The sequence below is a fragment of the Fringilla coelebs genome (assembly GCF_963513975.1).
Source record: "Fringilla coelebs genome assembly, chromosome: 3".
In the NCBI taxonomy this organism is placed as follows: domain Eukaryota; kingdom Metazoa; phylum Chordata; class Aves; order Passeriformes; family Fringillidae; genus Fringilla; species Fringilla coelebs.
The window spans coordinates 100,305,018-100,324,897 of NC_140030.1; the positions used below are offsets into that span (position 1 = coordinate 100,305,018).

Sequence of the window (19,880 nt, forward strand, 5' to 3'; positions counted from 1 at the left end):
CTGCTGAAGTTCAAGGTGTTATGTAAAATTATTTCAGTAAGCTGCTTTCAGAGAAATGTTGTCTTTCTTTCTGTCTTCTGTAGATTTTTTCCAACCCTGGGTCTGCAGAGGTTTCTTTCATAAGCAGGCCTGTGGTATCCCTTATTTAACTGGAGAAAAGGAACACAATTTTAGAGACAAAAGGGCATCCTCAGAACTGTAACTGTGTGCTTTGAAGTGTCAGCTATGATTTGTGGCTTAGGGAGAGGTAGTGTACACTTGCTGCCTATAGCTGGTCTACATTGTATCTTGGGATTATTGTGTCCCCCACACTACTCATTTTGAGAACAGGAAAGAAGTCAGATGCTTGTATCATTCTTTTGTGGTGCCTAACTGTACTTTAAAACTCCACAGTTTCTCATTCTGCAACAGCTTTTTATTATGTTTAAAAATCTTGTTGAAACCCTGTGAGAGCAAAATACGAATTTGTTCTTTCCATTAGTTCTTTCCATTACTTATCATTGTTGTTCTTACAGTCAGATACATACAGGTTTTATATAAAAAACAAGGGTAAGTTGCAATGGTCACTTGGGATATCCAAAATTAAATATACTGTTGTAACCTTTTGGGTTCTGTGGGCTAAGTGTGACAATTTCATGTGGGTTTTTTGTGTAACAATGTTATGTTTTGATACCCAGTAAAAACTGAAAGCATAGCAGCAAAATTAACTTTATTTCTTTTGGGAATCAAATTAATTGGGTATGTTGCCTTGGGAATAATGCTAGCAACTTCCTGTTTGTCTGTGCTTTCAAAATTGTTGGGATGAATTTGAGGAAATATGGACATACATTAAAAAACACAGAGTATCTAGGGAAATAACTGTGTTATCTTGAGATTAAACATTTTACTGTGAAAATTTGCCTGCTGCATTCCCAGAGATGTTTTGAACACTATTCCTTAAGAATGGTTTGGAAGTCAACCTTTTTAAGGGCTGGGGTTGTCATTAGTCCCTCTCTCAGGTCCTTGGCATGGTGAAGAAAATGCTGTTGTAGTTTTGGGTGGGGTAAAATTCCTTTCTGGACAGGAAGGATCTTACGATGAGTGATTCTGGTGTATATGTTTAAAATACTTGAAAGTTTGACTGTGGCTGTACTTTCTAATGCCATCTATCCTGAAGTAATGATGACTGTGGGCTTTTTTCTGTTTGGATTTTTTAGGAGAGGTTTTTGCAATATGTGGGAGCTGCAGTGCTTTGGGAAATTGGAATCCCCAGCTTGCAGTGGTCCTCCAGACTACGGATGAGTAAGTTGGTTTTGATTTTTGTTTTTTTGGGGGGTTATTTTTTCTTCCATTTTGAATTTTTTTTACTTGTTCCATTTGAAGTAGCTGGAGTTCTGGAGCAACAAATTTATTCTGTCTTTGAGTTTGTAAACTCCTGAGCTGCATGTGCTGTTAGTAGAACTCCAGAATTTCTTGTGTTGCCCCTGAGCACTTTGAACGCTTAGGAATATGTTTAAGAAAATATGAAACTTGTGCGCTTTTTTAGATACAGATGATGCTTCTGCTGTTGTGGCTGGCATTTCAGTAGTTTAGCTTTAGATACTTGGAGTAAGAGACTGCTTTGGGGCAATTCTCAGTCCCATGGCTGTGCAGCAAGTTATAGGAGACATACGGGACAAAAAGAAAGTAAAGGCTATAAGCAAGCTATTATTGTGCTAGAAGGTGATAGGGAGGAGATTATTTAAACTGAGAGTTGCATTGAAATACTTAAGGGGGAGGGGATGTATGTATAAGCATGAGTGTACATAAAAAAAGCTTAAATGCAGTGGAAGAATTCGGTATTTTCTTAAAATGGTGCCAGCTTATGGCAGCTCTGTGGTGAAGGAAAGTAAGGTTTGCAGGCTGTGTCTGTAATTCTGTCAGTGACTGGCTGTGTTATCTTGGATGAGTCTCTGAATCACTTCACCATGTTTTCTCCATCTGTTCAACGGGGATGAGAATTCTTGCTCTCTTAGAGCACTTGAGATCTGTCAATCAAAACGTTCAGTTTCAATTCTAGGTACATCTGGTGTTCTGTGCATGTTTGGCTAAGGTACTCTGTAATAACTTTCTTTGCAACAGTACACTAGGCTTTATTTTAGAATATTTCTTAGACATGTGTCTGAGGTGACTGTTAGGCTGTATTTTGAAACATTTTTTTGGTTAGCTGTTTTCTTTTTTTCTCCACAGTATGTCTGAGGAAAGATGGAAAGCTACTATAGAGCTTCCTAGAGGAATTCCTGTTCAGTATCGGTATTTTAAAGGATACTTTCTAGAACCTAAGGTATGTACAACCTTGTCTACTTTAAGGTGGCACTTCTCTAGGAAAAATTCCCATACTTGAAATAAAAAAAGGATTTCCTAAGTTAAACATGAGATTTTTTTTTTTTTAGAAGTAAGTCTTGAATTGCTACATGTGAAACACTAAAACATTTGTGGAAATACTCACACTTGACTTCTGGAAATACATGACCAAATGCTCTTAACTGTAATTATATTCTCTTCTTTCTTTCACCAGTGTTAGTGTTCTAAAAGTTTCAGTGGTAAGGCAATTCCTGACATTATTATAAAGCTTAAATAATATGGTGAAGTTCTCATAATTAGGATTATAGTTGCATATGGACTTCAGTAGGGCATGGATCTCAAGTGATCCATGGAAGGAATGTGATAGTATGTGATACCTGTCCTATATGATAGGATGGAAGCAAGTGATAGTAGGAGAAAAATGGTCCATGTAGGAGGTGCATTAAAATTTTAAAAGTTTTTAAAATCGCTGCAGATTTGTTTTTGTGAAGCATGAGAAGTATCAACCAGACTTTGTGCTGCATAATTAACATAAGTTAATCTCTTGAAGTGAAAAGGTGAAACAAGGGATGAGGCATCCCATTGTTTTCTGTATGTTTGTATATAGGTATTTGAACGACTTGGAGGGGAAAAAAAGAGCCAAGAGGCAGAGACAGATGTGTTTTTACAGGTATTGATGTCAAAGTTGCATATGACTTTAAGTTACGTAAATTAGAGTTTAATGTATGTGGCAGTGTACTGGTTTGTAAACATTGCACTAGAGCAGGGGGAAGTTCTTCAGATGGGAAGAGGCTGCATCCAGGAAAAAGTTGGGCTAAATTGGGTAAATAAGCAGCTACTCTCAAACTGCTTTTCATAAAAACAAGTAATAACCTTAAGAAATTTAATGCTGCCTTTGCTGTCTTTCTTATTCTATTAATATCCTGTAGCTGTTCACCCTGGGCTTTAGTTCCTCATTGAAACTGGGATTGTGAAGGCTGTAGCTAAATGTGCAAAGGAGTTACAGAACCATCTCATCAATACCTTTTAAAAATTTCAAATTACTGTCAAGAGCATGTAAGTTTTTGTCAGCCTTTTTTAACTAAAAAAAAATCACATTTGATGGATGTATCATTTCAGTGAAGGATACTACTTTCAAATGAAACACAGTTCTTTTTTTTTTCATTAGACCATGTGAAATAGTCTAGTCAGAAACTGGTATTTAAATTGGTACTTTGAGGCAACAGAAGGGAAAGCCAATAATAGATTTCTTTTGCTGAGGCCAATAATTCTTACAACTCAGCAGCTCTGATGGGACTCTTACTTTTTTTTTTTTTTTTTTTTTGCAAGTGACCAGAAGTTTAAGTGTAAGCAAATGTAACACACTCAAAAAGCAGAGTTAGTGGGCAGAGGCTGAGCCATAGTTGATAGACAATACAATTTCTGTTTTACCATTTGCAAAAGTTTACCCTCTGTATTGGTGAGTGTGTTTCTTTGAGTAGGTGCTCTGTATCTGCACACTTATGCACCGTGTGATGCAGGGTCTGCCAAGGTAAGTATGAATTTAATGCAATACCAGCATAAAGGGCTTCTAAGTGTAGAGAGCAGGAGAAAAAGAAAACCACCCTACAAAACGAAGTTTGGGAATTCCTGGGGTGCAGGGTTGTCAGCTTAGTGGTGTCCGACTTGTACCTGTTAAATGCACAGGACTTTATTTCTTATAAAGTCTTTTGAAGGAAAGAAATCCAGGTACAATGTTGTTTTCTTCCTCTTTTTGTAAACCTCTTGCAGAACAATGAAAAAGTAACAGGAATATGATGTACAGTATAGTGCAAGTGAGACAGTACGTGGAGAACTTTAGCATTAAGAAAAGGCTGATAAGGAAAATATACTTTTAAGGTAAATTATTCTGCCTCTTTTTATTTCAGAATTTTTTTCATTAAGCATTCATTGCACATGATTAATCTCCTAAATTTGACAAGCTGACAATATATGATCTCTGACACTTAATTTTTTATATCAATTTTACATGTAGTGAAACAACACTGTAATCTTGACTATATGTTCAAGTCTAAGTGTATGAATTTGACATCACATAATTAGTAAATCATGCTGAGGACAGATCCACCTGAAGTTAGCAACTTCTACAGCAACTGCCTCTGTGAAGATGCTTGAGTTGGACATAGGGGCTGAGATGAGGCTGATACATCTTTACACAGAGAAATGGTAGCTCCTAGATTACCCATAGTAGTGCTACAGGCTAGATGTGAAAATATATAGAACATTTTATTAAAAAAAAAAAAAAAAGTGATGTCTTTTTCTCACCCCCATTATGGAAGATCATAATTTGATCTTAAATTTTTTTTACTTGAAGAAAAGTATGATGTAATGGAAAGTCTTGTTTGTAGTGAAGCATATTGCTGTTAACATAATTGTGGTTATGTAAATAGAGCAGTGGTTTTTTTAAAATACTCAATATATTGAAATTTGTAGAATTTTTGCATGAATACAAATATATATCCAAAGAACATTTTCCTATAAAATTGGTGTCAGGTCTTGGCTCGTGCATATCAAGAGATTTTACTGTGTTGCAAACATTTTGATCTTCAGCATTTAAAAAGAAAAATAAATACACACACTTGGATGAAATGAAACAGTAACTTAAACTATTTTGGTCGATGTTGTTCTTTCGTTGAACATAGTCTGGGACCAGTGAGCTCCCTGTGAAGGTCTTCCTGGGTTTTATTCTACACTCACTTTCTGTTCGTGGCAGTGGGTTGTGAGGGGGTTTGTGTCAGACACACCAAAACTCCCTTGGCTGGAATTTGTCTTCTGTGTATCTTGTGTTTTAGAAGAATAATTTTACATGCCTTGTTTGCATGATGCATATTTGAAAACCTTAGTAAGGAACACACCTTAATCTGTTCAGCTGTGTTCTGTATTTGCTTTTAAAACTGTAAATAAGCATGCAAGTTCAAGGTTACTTCTTTCAAGGCAAGTATGAAATAACTAAGCTGTCTGTGCATGTAGCAGGACTTAAAAAACTGGATTGGAGGACATTTTTCACACTTTCTACTTAATTACAGAGGTTTCAAATGAGAGTTAGATTTACTTTTTTAAAGTGCAATTAAATAAATCCATTTAGTGCCTGAACTGTAGTAATAAAGATGAAACTTAGACCTAGACTCAGTAATTAATGCCTTAGAAAAGTTTTTTGTAGATTAAGAACCTGTGGTTGTCATGATAGTAACAAAGGCATTATTATCTGCTGAGATAGCAGATTGTGTGTGAAACTGTTATTGGAAATACCAGAGCTATAAAATCTCTACTGAGCTCAGCATTTCCTGCCAGGTGACTTTTATGTGCTGCTGCCTTGCAAGTTGGATGCAATGGCTGAATGGTTTTAATTATTCAGTTTAGTGCTTAATTATTGTCTTCTACATGGTATACAAATCCAGAGAGATTTTGGTCAGAAATGCAGCTTTAGCAATTAAGTCTAATTTAGCTGTTTCATATGATTGAAGTAGATTATTATTCTTGAAACATAGTTTTAATTAGTGAAGTGCACTTGGATAAATGTGTTTGTGTGGCGTTTTTAAGATTTGGTTTGGGGTTTTCCCCCCCCTCTAATGCCTACTCTATTGTGTTGCCTTAAAGCAGGAACCTTGGAACTGATCTCCTAAATTACCATTTAAACATCCACAGAAGTGTTTTCATTATTTAATTGTACTGAGAACCCAGGCACTTCATGCAAATGGTGCATCTGCTTGGAACCTCAGAACCATTATGCTAGATAGGCATTTTTCCCTTCATTTCAAAAGTGTCTAATGACTGCTGGGGAGGGAGGCCCCAGCTTCTCATAATGGAAGAAGATTTGTTTTTTAAAGAAAGTTCTTGAATGTCCTTTAAAAGCTTGAAAATTGAATCAGATGTTCAGCTAATCAAGACCAAGCAACATAAAATTCGTGTTGGCTTTTAAAAAATTTTTAAGTGTTTGTATTAGTAAAAAAAGATCCACAATGCCACTTATCTCAGTGTACTGCCCATGAGATGGTTGATGTGACATTTGAATGGATGTCCTTTTATAACTGTCCTCTAGAAACTCTCCTTTTAGGCAACGTTACCATACTGTTAATATTGATGATACGTCATTTAGTTCTGCTGCTCAGCTGGCTGCTTTTCAGATGTGGTCAGTATATACCACAGAAATGACATTACTGTGTTGACCTCGTAACAATGGCTTCTGTTACATGTAATTGAAAGTTTTTTAAATGCCTGTAAACTCAGAGAGGGTCTGAGCAGAGATTGAGAGGGTTCTTGTCTGTGTCTGTTCTCTAATCAATTGCCCTTTTTTTCCAGGTAGCTTTGCTTGGCTCTTCTTAGTATGGAAAGTGTTGAGGGTTCCTGGGATTAAATGCACAATCAGTCCATTGTATTCCTTTCAGGAGAGGAAATTGTGCTGAATGTATCTGGCATGGTGTCCTTATTATTGGGATAATGTTATTCAAATTCATTCATCATTTCAGAACCTAACTTTAGAATGGACAGTTACAGTAGTGTAAGAAATAAATTGATGTTTTCATACAATACATTGGGGGTTTTACAAGGAAAAACCTTTGCTTACCTTCTGAAGGAAACAGCTTAGTCCATGTTAGGAAGATTTGCGTTGCCCACATTCACAAATTAAAGCTGTACACGTGTTCATGGGAGCTGCTGTTGGAGATCTTGCATGCCTGCATGGTGGGAGTAAATGGCAGCCTCCCTGCTGACAAACATGGTTTGAAGCTTTAGAAACTGTTATTGTGACAGGCAAATGTCACTGTGCTGTGAAAGAAGGGGAAAGAAACTTCTCATTATTTACTTTTCTAGAAATCCTAAGTGTGGTCACTGTGGCAGCAGTGAGAAATTGGGAACTAAAACTGCCCCATAATAGGAATAAACTGGAAGCAGTAATATAATTTTATTTATATTTTACATGCATTCTGTCTTTAAAACATAAGTAAGCATATGTGTTTTATTCTGACATGACATTTAAGTGTGGATGGCTCCCAACTCACTAGGAACATTGCTTTAGCTGAGACTCACAGAGCAAAGCCATTCTACTGAGCTCTTGTTAAATGTTTGGTGTTTGCTTGATGTTTAATCACCCAAAGGCTTGAGAGATTAAATGTGCTCAGTGTGTGTCAAGAAATCCCATCTGCATGTGAAGAATTTCTTGGGTGAGCTGTAATGGAACAAAGCATTATGGTGCTGTGTAATTATACTGCTGAGTTTGAAGCCTGTCTGGATGTCCCTGTGGGTCTGAAATCTGTTTAACAAAAACCTGAACTACTGGGATGAGCTGGCGTGGAAGTTTCCATGTCTTTGGCAATAGTAGCAAATTTTTTTGAAAATAAGAATTACTTAGGCTCCAAAACATCAAAATTACATATTGCGGCTATTTGACAGTGATTTTTACATCTGATAGTAACAACTGTGCCATGCTAGGGGAACTTTCTCAGGGTGACTGTGCTGGTAATCAGGCATGTTCTCTCTGTTGTTAAGTTGTGGTTACCTACAAGCTTTTACCTCGAAAGCTATTTCAAAGTTAAATTGTTCTGAAAGAAGAGCTTGTGTTACTGTTCTGGTTATCTGAATCTTGGCTATGTTTGTCAACAAATGTATTCTTTTGGTGGACAATATTTCTTTTTAATGAAAGTATCTAATTTATCCTGCTCCAGCTGGAATAGACTGCAGGGTCTTCATTGCTGGCTGATTGGCTGAATTATTTATGTTTTAATTAGATGATAAATAACTTGCTTTCCAGTACCACAAGTAAAATAACTGTGTTTTATAGTCTTTGAATTTAGTAAGGCAAATTTTGAAGGAGAAGTCACCCCTGCAACTGCTATGTGCATGAGTAGGTGCTGAGTGCTGTTTGGAATTAGAGATGTGGGGTATGTTTTTCATATACTGTTGCTGTAGCTTGAGAACAAAGTGAGCACTCTTAATGAATTCAGAGATTTTTATTTTTGGGTATCAGAAGGAAACTAAAGTAGTCCAGCAGAGCATCTGTTAGCAGTAAAGGTTTAATAATTCCATGTAACTTCTCTGCCGTGTCAGACTGTCAAAAGTTTTGTCATATGTATTCACAACACATCAAACAGTCATCAGCAGTTGCAGGGGTAAGAAGCCTCATCTGTTTTCTTTCTTTCTTTCTTCTTCAGTCTTTTTCTCTCTCTGTTCCTCTCCCTTTCTTCTTCTCCTTCTTCTTTTACTTCCTTAAAACTCTAAGTTTAGTTCACGACCATCCCAAACAGCTTCATGGGTGCAAAGTCAGATCTAACAAAAGAAATTATTGCAGACATTTAACTTTTAAATTACAGACTATCGATGGTCCCTGCGAAGTCATAGTTCACACGTGGGAGACTCATCTACAACCACGATCAATTACCCCTTTAGGTATGGGCATCAACTGCATCTGTTTGAGGCATATGCATAAGATTGCTGATATGCTGCACACTGGTTTAGAGGGATTGTTAGCTATAGTTTTAAAATACTTAAATTTATTAATGTGTGGGAGGTATAGACTTTTTCTTTGCACAACATGGGCCTTACTCTCAAAATATATATGTTTATATACATAAGTGGCTTCAAAATGGATGTGAAATTCTTTGCTGTCATCTTTAAGATTATGTGGGTTGGTTTTTTATTAATTTGAAATTTTAATAATTTTCTGTAAGCTTAATTCTTTGAGACTAAGGATCCATATGATCTTTTTTAAAGAAAATGTGGGGAGGGTATGAAGTCACTGCTGTTTTTTATTTAAGTACTATTTAATTAGTAAAATTTTAAACAAAAAATGTTTAATTAGGCTTCTATAAGTAAATGGATTAATGAAAATAGAAACATGAATGCACTTATTTACCCGTCAGTTTAGCAGAAATGTATTTTGCTGAAAGAAAGGCTGGCATGCAGACTTGCATATGAGTTACTAATGCATTTCTGAACAGGGAAAAAGTTTGGGTTTTAAGAGTGACTGAAATAACCTTTCAATGTAGCTTGTAGTTTAGATCTCTTATGCTGCTATGGCATGTTTTATGCACTGTCTTTTCTAGCACATAAAAAATACTATTTTCTCCACACTTAGCAGTTTACATTTGTTAAGAAACTTTCTAATTATTTGAAAAAATGTCTTTTAGAAAGAAGGTGGTATCAAAGAATCTGTTAGTCATTAATAGTACCATGATCATGTTCCGTTCTCCCTTTGCCTTTTTTTTTTAATTTCAGTTGAATTAGTAGTGTTTTTATTCCTGTAAGAAGGTTATTTCTGTATTTGTCAGTAACTGATAAGAAAAGCAGCCTATCCTCTGCTAGGGCCTAGACTTTATCTCTTAAGTTTAGATTACCTCATTCCAAGTTGAGATTTTTTTTTTTTACCCCAGGTAATACTCAGTTCTTCATAATTAGAAATTAGGTTAGGAGCAAAATGATTCTTAGGGACAAAAAGGGATTAACCACTGCAGAGGCAAAATTATGTGAAGTTTTATGTTTTGAGAAATGGATGGTTTGTTTAGACTATCTGTTTTGTTAATGCTGATGAATTTACCTAGTACCTTAGGATTTCAGTTCTTAAAGCTTTGGAAAGAGTAAGGATAAAAGTAAGTGTGAAGTGAGTATTCAGTATTTCATGCTAGGTTGGTTTCTGTCTGGCAGAATAAGCATTTTTATTGTGACTGACTCAGTTTAAAAGCTTTAAATGTGCAGCAGGACAACTTTCTTGTATGTTTGCAAGAAAATTTAATGTCTTTGACACTACTTTGACAAGTACAGCATCTTAGATACTAGTGGGATGTAGTTAGCAGCAAAATACTGCAGCAAGCCAGAAAATAGTGCAACCTTTTTACTCTCAGTTCAGATTACTTGAAGTAAAATGTGGTATTTTGTGTGTTGGTTGGTTTTTTTCATGCAGAAACTGAGAAAAAACATAAATTGAGATCAGTCTTTGTAGAGTGTTGCAAAAAACATGCTGCTTTGTCTGTTTCAGTTTTCCTGCATTTTTTAGATACACTTTTTAAAAGTGAAGTGGAGAAGTAGAATTAATTTAACTTGGCAATGATTTTTAAATGGGAATACTAATTACTTTTTTCCGTTCTTTTCCCTTCCTTTTAATTCTAGAAAATAAAATTATTGTCGACGATGGAGACTTTGGAATCTGTAGTAAGTGAGATATATTTAACCTTTATTCCTTACCATGAATTTAATTTAAACAAGGTTAAATCTTGTAATTGAAAAATGTTTGAGATGATAGGTTTTGAGAAGAATTGCCTATGATAGTTTTCTCTGCTTTTACAGTTATTTTTGTATCCAGCATTTGTGAAATCACACTCAGGCTGTTATCCCTTCTAATGTTAATAAAAGTGTGCTAGGAAGCGTTGAAGTCTTCTCACTCTCATGGTGTTAAACATTGAAATTTGGGAACTATAAATCGTGAGCATGCATTTTTTGAAAGTAGAGAATAGGCTTAGCTTTCTCTTAATACCTAACCTCAGAAAAACTCCTCATGCTTGGAAAAGCATAATCACTCACACTGAATGTACCCACTCTGCCTCTTCAGTCAGAGATGCAGCTGCCAAAGGGTTCTTGTAAGCCCACACCTTGTGTTCTTGTGTGTGCACAAATGTCTCACTTCTGACAGCTCTGACCCACCTCTCACTTAATGTTCAATCTTCTGACACTGAAAGTAACTCCTTATCATACCTTATAAATCTTGTCTTCAAGCTTTTCCATTTCCCCCTCATATCCTCTGCAAATGATGGGTTTGGCTCTTTAGGAACTCGTCAAAACTCTGAGGTTTGCTTTGGCACCTGGTTTGCAGCTTGTGTTTCTGGTCCTGCTTGCAGGCTTTCCTTGTTTTGATGTTCAGGGCGAGGATTCTCCATGCTTTTCATCAGAACTGTTGCTGTACCCTGTCCTGCAGACTTACACTGCTTTACTGGTGCTGATTATGATGGGCTAATGGACACCTGTATCTCATCAGAAACAGGGAGCCTCTGATTGCTTGTGAGGCTTCAGAGTTCCTGTCAGTATTATTCCATGTGCTGAGAGGTCCCAGGACAAGGGAATGTTGCTCAGTGGTGTCCTGCAGATAGTTCAGATGTGATCATTGCTCCTGTTTAGTCCCATTAAAATCCAACTGGAGTTCCTGTTGGCTGTTCTGGGTAATTCAGAAAGACTGGGGAAGGGCTGCACCCACCTTCCTGCATTACTGTAGATCAAGGCTGGTGATAAGGAGGATCATCTGGAAGGTGATGGCAAGAAGAACTGCCTAGATCTCCCTAAAATAAGTTACTAAAATGTCTTCTCCTTTCTGTTTGGCTTTTGATAGATGGTATTAAAACTGTGGATAATGGGTGGCTGACATGTCAGACAGAAATAAGGCTACGTCTGCATTATTCTGAGAAACCCCCTGTACTGATATCTAAGAAGAAATTTAAAACATCAAGGTTTAGGTAAGAGCCTGCTCATCTCAGTATGCAATTTACCTCATGTTAATTGTCAATACTAGGGATATGTATTTTTTTATTTAATTGATGTAGCCTTTAAATTCATTTTGGGTTACTAATGGCCCAATTTCCAAGTGTTAAAGCACAAATATTTACTCCGTAACTTTCTTGGTGTTTCTTGCTTTTTGGCTGGAACTGTAGGCTTTTCAGGTTCTTACTTAAATCAGTTTGGTGCTTTTCTGTGCAGAGGTGCCTCAGAAAGCAGGCATTTTTATAACTCCACAGCTAATTGTCAGAAATGGGTATCTTAGCCCTGGTGTTTGGGGGACTGCGCTGTTGCACACAGTGGATAAGAACTGGCTGGGTGGTTGCCCTGGGTCTTGTGGTCAGCAGCTCGATGTCCCAAGTGAAAAGCAGGGATGAGGGGTGTCCCTCAGGGGTTGGTGGTATGGAAAACAGGGTTGAGTGTCCCTTCAGTAGTTTGCTGATGACAGGAGCCTGAGGGGTGCAGTCGCACTGGAGGGAAGGGATGCCATCCAGAGGGAGCTGCACAGGCTTAGGAGTTCACCAAGGCCAAGTGCAAGGTCCTCCACTTGAATTGGAGCAATTCCAAGTGCAGGCTAGGTGGAGAATGGATTGAGAGCACCCTGAGGAGAAGGACTTGGGAGTGTTGGTGATGAGAAGCTCGAGGTGACCCAGCACTGCACACTTGCAGCCCAGAAGGCCAAGTGCATTGTGAGCTACAGCAGCAGCAACAGCAGGGCGGCCAGCAGGGGAAGGAAGGGGATTCTGGCCCCCTGCTCTGCACTGGTGACACCACACCTGGAGAACTGCATCCAGCTCTGGGACCCCCAAGATAAGAAGTACATGGAGCTGTCAAAGTGAGTCCAGAGGAGACCATGGAGGTGCTCAGAGGGCTGGAACACTTCTGCTGTGGATGCAGGATTAGAAATTCTGTGTTCTTCAGCCTAGAGAAGAGACGACTCTGGGGAGACCTTTGCAGCAGTCCCTAAAGAGGGACTTTGGACAAGGCCTGGAGTGATAGGGCAAGGGAGAAGTGCTTTAAACTGAAAGAGGACAGGGTTAGATGAGATATGAGGAAGACATTCTTTAGTGTGTGGGTGGTGAGGCACTGGCACAAGTTGTCCAGAATTGTAGGTGCTGAAACCCAAGAAGTGTTCAAGACAAAGTTGAATGGGGCTTGGAGGAGCTTGGTCTAATGGGTGTCCCTGCCGGTGGTAACGGGGTTAGAACTAAATGATCTTCAAGATCCCTTCCAAACCAAGCCATTCCATGGATCTGATATACTTGACTGATTTCTTTTTTTTCTAGTTTTGATTTGATTTCCCCTCCCACCAATTCCAGATTTGCTCATAAGGGGAAGAGTTATTTAATATGATGCTCTTCAGTGAAATTTAATGCTTACATTGTGTTCTGTACAGCTTTGCCTTTTTTCCTTGCAAGTTACAGCAGGTAGAGAGAGCAATTTCTGAAGCCAGCTTCTTGTCTAAGTTAAATGGTTGAAATAAAACTTGATAAGCTAGATGCATTCACTAAATACTCTATCCTAAAATGTTGGATCTGTCCAGTAGTTTCTGTGACTGTCACTTGCTATGGCAGTGTCATTTTTCAAGTTTCTGGAGTACCTGTATTGTAACTTCTTTTCTTTTTTTTTATGAGGATATATTTCCATGTGGACTTGGTGTAATAGATTTCCATGATTGTAATTATTTCTTTGAGATATGTCTTCAGTTTTACTGGTGACTTGGCATCTATAAATGATAATCCTGTATCTCATCTGCTGTGTCTGTGGTGCAGGAAGGGATTTGGCTTACTCATGTATGCTTACTTCACTGACATAACTAATTTTGTCTGGAAGGTTTGCTCTGTATGATAAAAGACTCTGAGAGGCTTATGCTTCTCAGTCCAGGATTTTTCAGAAGTCCATTCAGTTTAAATGCTCATTCAGGATTTTTCAAGGGATTTAATTACTTCAGCCTATATTACTTATGTTTATTAGAGTATACTTATCTGCCTTATCAGAGAGACATAGCAGCAGCCACCAATGTTCAAGTCTTGATCTTGATGATGGCTTCTGATTTCAGTGCTTTTCATCAGCCTGTTGGCATTATGGGTGTACAGCCTACCTGTACAGGAAGGCTGTCTGTTTGGCAGCCCAAATAGCCTGGTGGAGTGCTGCTTCTCAGACCACTAGTAGAGTTTTCATATTCAGCTTCTAGGAGTGACTTGAGCACTGAAATCTGATTAAAATAGGATTTAGACAATGGCTGCAAACTCTTGCTCGTGTGAGGAGCCTCTGTATACAGTTCTTTTTTGTGAGTGATGGAGAAGAATTCTTGCATTGTATGAGCTTCTGCTCAAGCTTCTTCCTAAATCTTTATCATTTGTAAAGGCACTGCAGTGACTTAACCATTTGTTTTGTGTTTCTGGATGAGTAGAGTAAAATTGACCCTAGAAGGCCTAGAGAAGGATGATGATGAAGAGGGCCAAGAGAAGACATCCCCTACTGTCCCTCAGAAAATGGCAAACACGGTGGAGTTCTCCTTGATCAGTGACGACGACTACAAATGTCGGCACTCTCAGCCAGACTGTGGCTATGCTTTGCAGCCAGACCGATGGATAGAATACACAATACAAACCATGGAGCCTGATAACTTGGAATTAATATTTGATTTTTTTGAGGTATGTCTCTTTACCCCTATGAAGCAACTCCATTTTGCCTTTTGGAGCTCAATGGTTGTGAAGATTTCACTGTTGAAACAGAGCTACTGCCTGATGTTCTTCATCTTTTGGATTTATTTACACAAGTGTGAGATTACTGACTACCAGCCCATTGTAGAAAGGTTTTTGTGAGCCTTCATGATGTGGCACAGGAAGTTTTTCAGTTCTGCTTGGTTGGTACAAATTAGACTTGAATCTGCATGTGTGCAGTATTGCATGCTGTTAGGTTGGCTTGATATTAATTCTTAATCAAGATATTAATCCTTTATCAGCTAAGTTATGCTTCTCCTGCTTCAGCCCCTACAATGTGTATATGAACTGGTTATATCACAACTATTGAATCTAAATTTTATATTATAAGCAAAAGACATTTCACTGAACTACCTAATGCAGATTAAAACTGGATTCTCACTATTGTGTCGGTTCTTTTGCACTGTTTTTTCCCCTGAAAGGTCTTAGTGTTTGAAGTTCTTTTTAAAAGAAAGCAGCTTACACAGAATAAAGTTTTTTAAGCATTCTCTTTTTGGTCTGAAAATGCTTTCAACATCACTTACACTCATAATTGTAAAGTGTCTACATAGTTCCTGAACTTGACTATGGTCAAGTGCACATTCTGTATATTAATTCTTTCCTGAAAATGCATACCAAATTTTTTAGCATTTTGAGCATAAATATTATTCCAGTTAATTTTTGTTCTAACCAGGACTTGGGCATTTTAGAAGACAGACTATTCCATGCTTGCTATTTTGGTGTGAAAAGCTTATGAGATGTAAGGGGTGTTAGAGAAAAATGTGAATTTTGTAGATTTCTGTTCAAGCGTTCATTTTCCTGATAGTAATTCATAACTTGCTGTTACATTAAACAATTTTAGCTGAAATTAGTGTTTTGTGTAACACACAAGAAACTTGTGTCCTGAGGCACAAGCCAGAAGAGTTTGTTTAGAATTCTCACTCACATCTAACAGTAGGGGTTGTGGGTTTTTGTCTGTTTTGTTTTCAGGAAGATTTGGGTGAGAAGGTAGTACAAGATGATGTGCTCCCAGGTCACGTAGGCTCTGCCTGCCTCCTGTCATCCACAATTGCAGAACTTGGAAAGAGTGCTGGAGTTCTTACACTTGCTATTATGAGCAGAAATCCAAGGAAGACAATTGGAAAAGTCAGAGGTACAGTTGATGCCAGCAAGAAATGCAGATAACCTTCCTCAAAGCCATCTGCTGTTCACTGACATGTGAAGCATTGCTGTTTTCCTTGCAGTGGACTACATCATTATCAAACCGATCCAGGGATACGCTTGTGATATGCAGGCTTCATATGCAAGGTACTGGAAACCAAGAACAACTCTGGATGTCGGACACAGGGGAGCAGGGAATTCTACAACAACCACTAAGTAAGTCTGTTTGCATTTTAAACTGGCAAAATTGTTTAGTGTCACTGACATCAGTTGAGGAAGTGGACAGTTTGAAAAGCTGCAACCCATAGTCATTAACTTTAGTATCAAGTTGTGGGTATTCTCTAAAACTTCTGATTTATGTTTCTGTGGTTTCAATTCTGTGCTGTACTGCATCTAACAAACCCTTTTTCTTGGCTGTTATTTCAGGCTTGCTAAAGTTCAAGAGAACACCATTGCATCCATGAGGAACGCTGCTAGTCATGTATGTACACACATTTTCATACACACAGCACCTGTCTAGTGCAAACTAGATTGGCTTGTACACTTAATTTGCATGATTCAAGACAGTGAATGGTAATTGAACCTGATGTAAATGAGATAAAAATCACAGTGGAAATTGCCTGAGTTATGGGAAGTTAATAGTAGGTTAGACTCTCATTCTCAAGTCCCTTAAAAAAATCAAAACTTCCATTTAGTATATTCTGCTGGTATTCTAATACAGGAGAATTTTAATCTCAACCCTCTATAGATACTGAGAAGAAATGAATCAAATTCTGGCACTGCCAGAGTCTGTCAGCATCCTCTCATGTGGCAAAGGTCTTGCTCAGGGACTACTGTGTACTGAAGCTTGCTGTCTGAAAATGTGACTTGGGAGCTGAGCTGGTAGAATAAACCAGTCCTTGTTTTGGTGCTTGCTGCAGTGAAGACTTGAAATCCTAAGACAGAACTTCCAGTTTGGGAGATAATAGCTCCATGTGCCTAAATTCTGAGATGGAGGTGGTCACTTTTATTCCTTCCAATAATCTTGATCACTGAACAAAACTGTAGCTGCTAAATGACTGCTTTGAACAGTAGTTCTTAATCCCTGAGTGGACACTACATGTTTATAGACAAGCTTTTAAAATGCTCACAAGAAATATGCATTGAGGCAGAAATTTGCAGTGAAGTCATCAGCACCATCACGAGAGAATTGTTTTGATCTATTTGCAGATTGAAAAGGCTGACAGCCACCACTTTGAAAATATTTCTGCTGAGAAAAGGGCCGAAAAAAACCCATGTCCTATTTTCTCTCTGTGCTGATTGAAAAAGTGGGTGTCAGGGTGATAATTTGATGAGTGGTATTCTTGGGGGCCTTCAAAGGAATGACTTGCAAACAGTCAATATAAGTAAAAAACCCCAAACCTTTCTTTCTCTTCCTTTCTGGGCCTCCCTCTTTTCTGGAAGACTGTATGTTCCTTTTTGAAAGCCTAACCAGAATCATTTACAGCTGAAAAGGGCAGGAGAATGCTGGATGCAGCTATTTCTGCTCTTGCACAGATTATAACACACTGCTGCTGTGTTAGTCACTAGTGACTCCAGAAGTTTGTTCCTATATGGAATAGCTCCCTAAAGCCTTTGCAATATGGAGCCATCACTTGTCTCTTGGTGTGGTGGTGGGGAGGAGGGAGGAAGATGCCTCCAAGTTATCAGTGTTTAGAACATGTGTGTCTAAAAATATTGTCATGGTCTTTCTCTGTAATCAGTTCACAAGACTTGAATCTTATTAGAGGGTTTTACAAGATGAAGCAAGATAAATATAAATATATACACACACACATATATACATACACACACACATATATATGTCTGTATTATGGTAATTAGGATAATTTGCCATATATTTTTTTCATCTTTAATAATCCATTACTGAGCATGATTTGATTTAGCTGGTAACAGCCAGGTGTATTCAACTTCTGTTTGATGTCCAGGACCTTGAATACTTGACAGTACTTGCACGTAGTTCTGTAGTCCTTGTGCATAAGTAGTTAATGAGCTTCTGTTTTGTTCTGTGTGATTTTCAATTTTCTGCAGGGAGCAGCATTTGTGGAATTTGATGTACATCTTTCTAAAGATCATGTGCCTATAGTATACCACGATCTCACATGTTGCATGGCCATGAAAAAGGTAAAGATGATAATAGCTGTATTTTATGTATAGATGTGCCCGTTCTAGAAATGTAAAATGTTAAGCTCTCATAGAAACAGTTCTGGGGACTCAAGGGATGGAATGGCAATAAATATGCAGCCTTACTTAGTGCATAGAGCAGGGAAGTTGAGTTTTTTCCTTTTGATGTTGGAGCAGCAGAATTTCAGATGCATGGTTTGGCACTCTTCAAGCTGACATTGTAGTTACTATTTAGCTTAAGATTTGGAAGAAAAAAGCAGACAACTCTGCAATATTCTGTGGTGCCTATGGGGCTCTCTTATACTGAGGCCTGAATGTTTGCATTCTGTTCTGTTCTGCTTATCTTCCCTCCTAGTTCTGGCAGTAAATCCAAAGAGATTGCAGAGCACACTGCTCTGTCTTCTTGGCACTGGGTCTTGTGTTTTCAAACTCCCACGCTCATTACAGTATTGCACTTGTATAAGAAGCTTGGTTTAGAACAGCTATGGAAATGGAACTTTGAAGGGAATGAATATTCCGTGTATCACTCAGTATTGTCTTGCTCAGTAAAAATTTCTTAGTGAAGAGGGGAAGTGAGAAATGGACAGAATTTTTTTGACACCAGATCTTTATTTTGGGAGTGGTCTGTGTGTATGAATTTTACCCCAGCACATTTATATTCTTTTATTAGTTTCTGAGACATTGGATAAACAGCAGGAAAGTGAACTGCCTTGGAATATTTTTTACTGCATTTCTTTACTTGTAAATATCTTTCCTGAATACATTAACCAATCAAGTTTTTAGGGAATAATTTTGCTACCTTTTTGGGAGGAAAGAACTTTAGAGCCTCTGACTTGCATGAAAGACAAAACACTGGGTTTTTTCAAATTGTTTTGTGCTTTTAAGTGCCTGTGCTGTCTTGTGAAAACAGATCATCTTATTCACATGATATCACTTTTATCTTTATCAATAAAATAGGAAACATTAATTGCCTTTATGGCTACTTTATGAAGGGTGTGTAGGCTTCTTTGTTGTTTTCAGTGATGCTTAATTGTGTGTTGGTTCTTTTCAAAGAAACTGGATACAGAGCCTTTGGAACTGTTTGAGATTGCAGTCAAAGAACTCACATTTGATCAGCTGCAGTTATTAAAGGTATTCTTTCCTTGTCTAGTACAATATGCCGTGTGTAGAATTTTATGGAGCTCGGGGGTTTTGGGAGTAACTACAGATAGTTCTGGAGAGTACAGTTTTAAAAAGTGTTCAAACAGAACAGTTAGGTAATTCCAAGAAAAATTCTTTTGCACTGTTTTTACAACTTCGATAAATGTCATTACTTTTATCCTCTAGAAATATGGTATCTAATTTTCAAATGATAAAGGGACTGCTCTACCTTCCAAACAGAAGTGCCCTGTCTAGATAAAAAAGGATGAGTGGGCTACTGAAGACCCTGCTGAGATCCCTGCCCTCAGTCAGGGAAACCATCTGGCTGGTCCAAGAACCATATGATTCTTTTTACTTAAAATTACTTGGTCTGCTCCTTTTTGTGAAGAGAGAATTTGAATGGAGCAAGGGAGTTGGCTGTGTCTGGCCTGATTCTAGCTCAGTATGTGTGACTGTAATATCAAACAGGTCAACTGGATTGAAACACAGAGGAGAGATTAGTGTTCAGACTTCTTCACATCTCAGTGTTGAACTTAGCATGATTCCTGAATTTTCAGTGAGCATGTTTTCAGTTTGGTTTTGAGCTTTTCTTGAAATGGTTAAAACAAAGTTTGAAAGAAAATTGTGATGTGTACAATATGTCTTTTATTCTTTTATAAATTACTGTTAACTATGTCTATAATAGACTTTTAAATTGTAAAATTATTTACAAGAAAAATTAGTTCGTTTTACATGTAGGAAGATGTGGGTAGAGTGTTAATGTTGCTCTTATGCTCTTTAGCTGGCTCACGTGACGGCCCTGAAAGTAAAAGATCACAATGGTATGTACTAGTTTGGAAGAGTGTTGGGATTGATTTATTACCATGTAATTATATAAAT

At 37.8% G+C, this 19,880-nt stretch overlaps 1 protein-coding gene across 6 annotated transcripts in view; it reads left to right on the top strand.

The window, feature by feature from the left end:
* Positions 1 to 19,880, top strand: part of GPCPD1 (glycerophosphocholine phosphodiesterase 1) — a 43,469-nt gene that overhangs the window by 10,937 nt on the left and 12,652 nt on the right. For 5 of the 6 annotated variants that reach the window (XM_084203322.1, XM_084203321.1, XM_084203326.1 and 2 more), the window contains exons 3-15: positions 1,197 to 1,281; positions 2,209 to 2,302; positions 2,930 to 2,992; positions 8,667 to 8,742; positions 10,459 to 10,500; positions 11,669 to 11,792; positions 14,246 to 14,489; positions 15,528 to 15,690; positions 15,782 to 15,914; positions 16,125 to 16,179; positions 17,769 to 17,861; positions 18,915 to 18,992; positions 19,783 to 19,822. In XM_084203322.1, coding sequence (XP_084059448.1) covers positions 1,197 to 1,281; positions 2,209 to 2,302; positions 2,930 to 2,992; positions 8,667 to 8,742; positions 10,459 to 10,500; positions 11,669 to 11,792; positions 14,246 to 14,489; positions 15,528 to 15,690; positions 15,782 to 15,914; positions 16,125 to 16,179; positions 17,769 to 17,861; positions 18,915 to 18,992; positions 19,783 to 19,822 — 1,290 coding nt within the window. The remainder of the gene's footprint in view (positions 1 to 1,196; positions 1,282 to 2,208; positions 2,303 to 2,929; positions 2,993 to 8,666; positions 8,743 to 10,458; positions 10,501 to 11,668; positions 11,793 to 14,245; positions 14,490 to 15,527; positions 15,691 to 15,781; positions 15,915 to 16,124; positions 16,180 to 17,768; positions 17,862 to 18,914; positions 18,993 to 19,782; positions 19,823 to 19,880) is intronic. The other variant, XM_084203324.1, reaches the window with a different exon arrangement.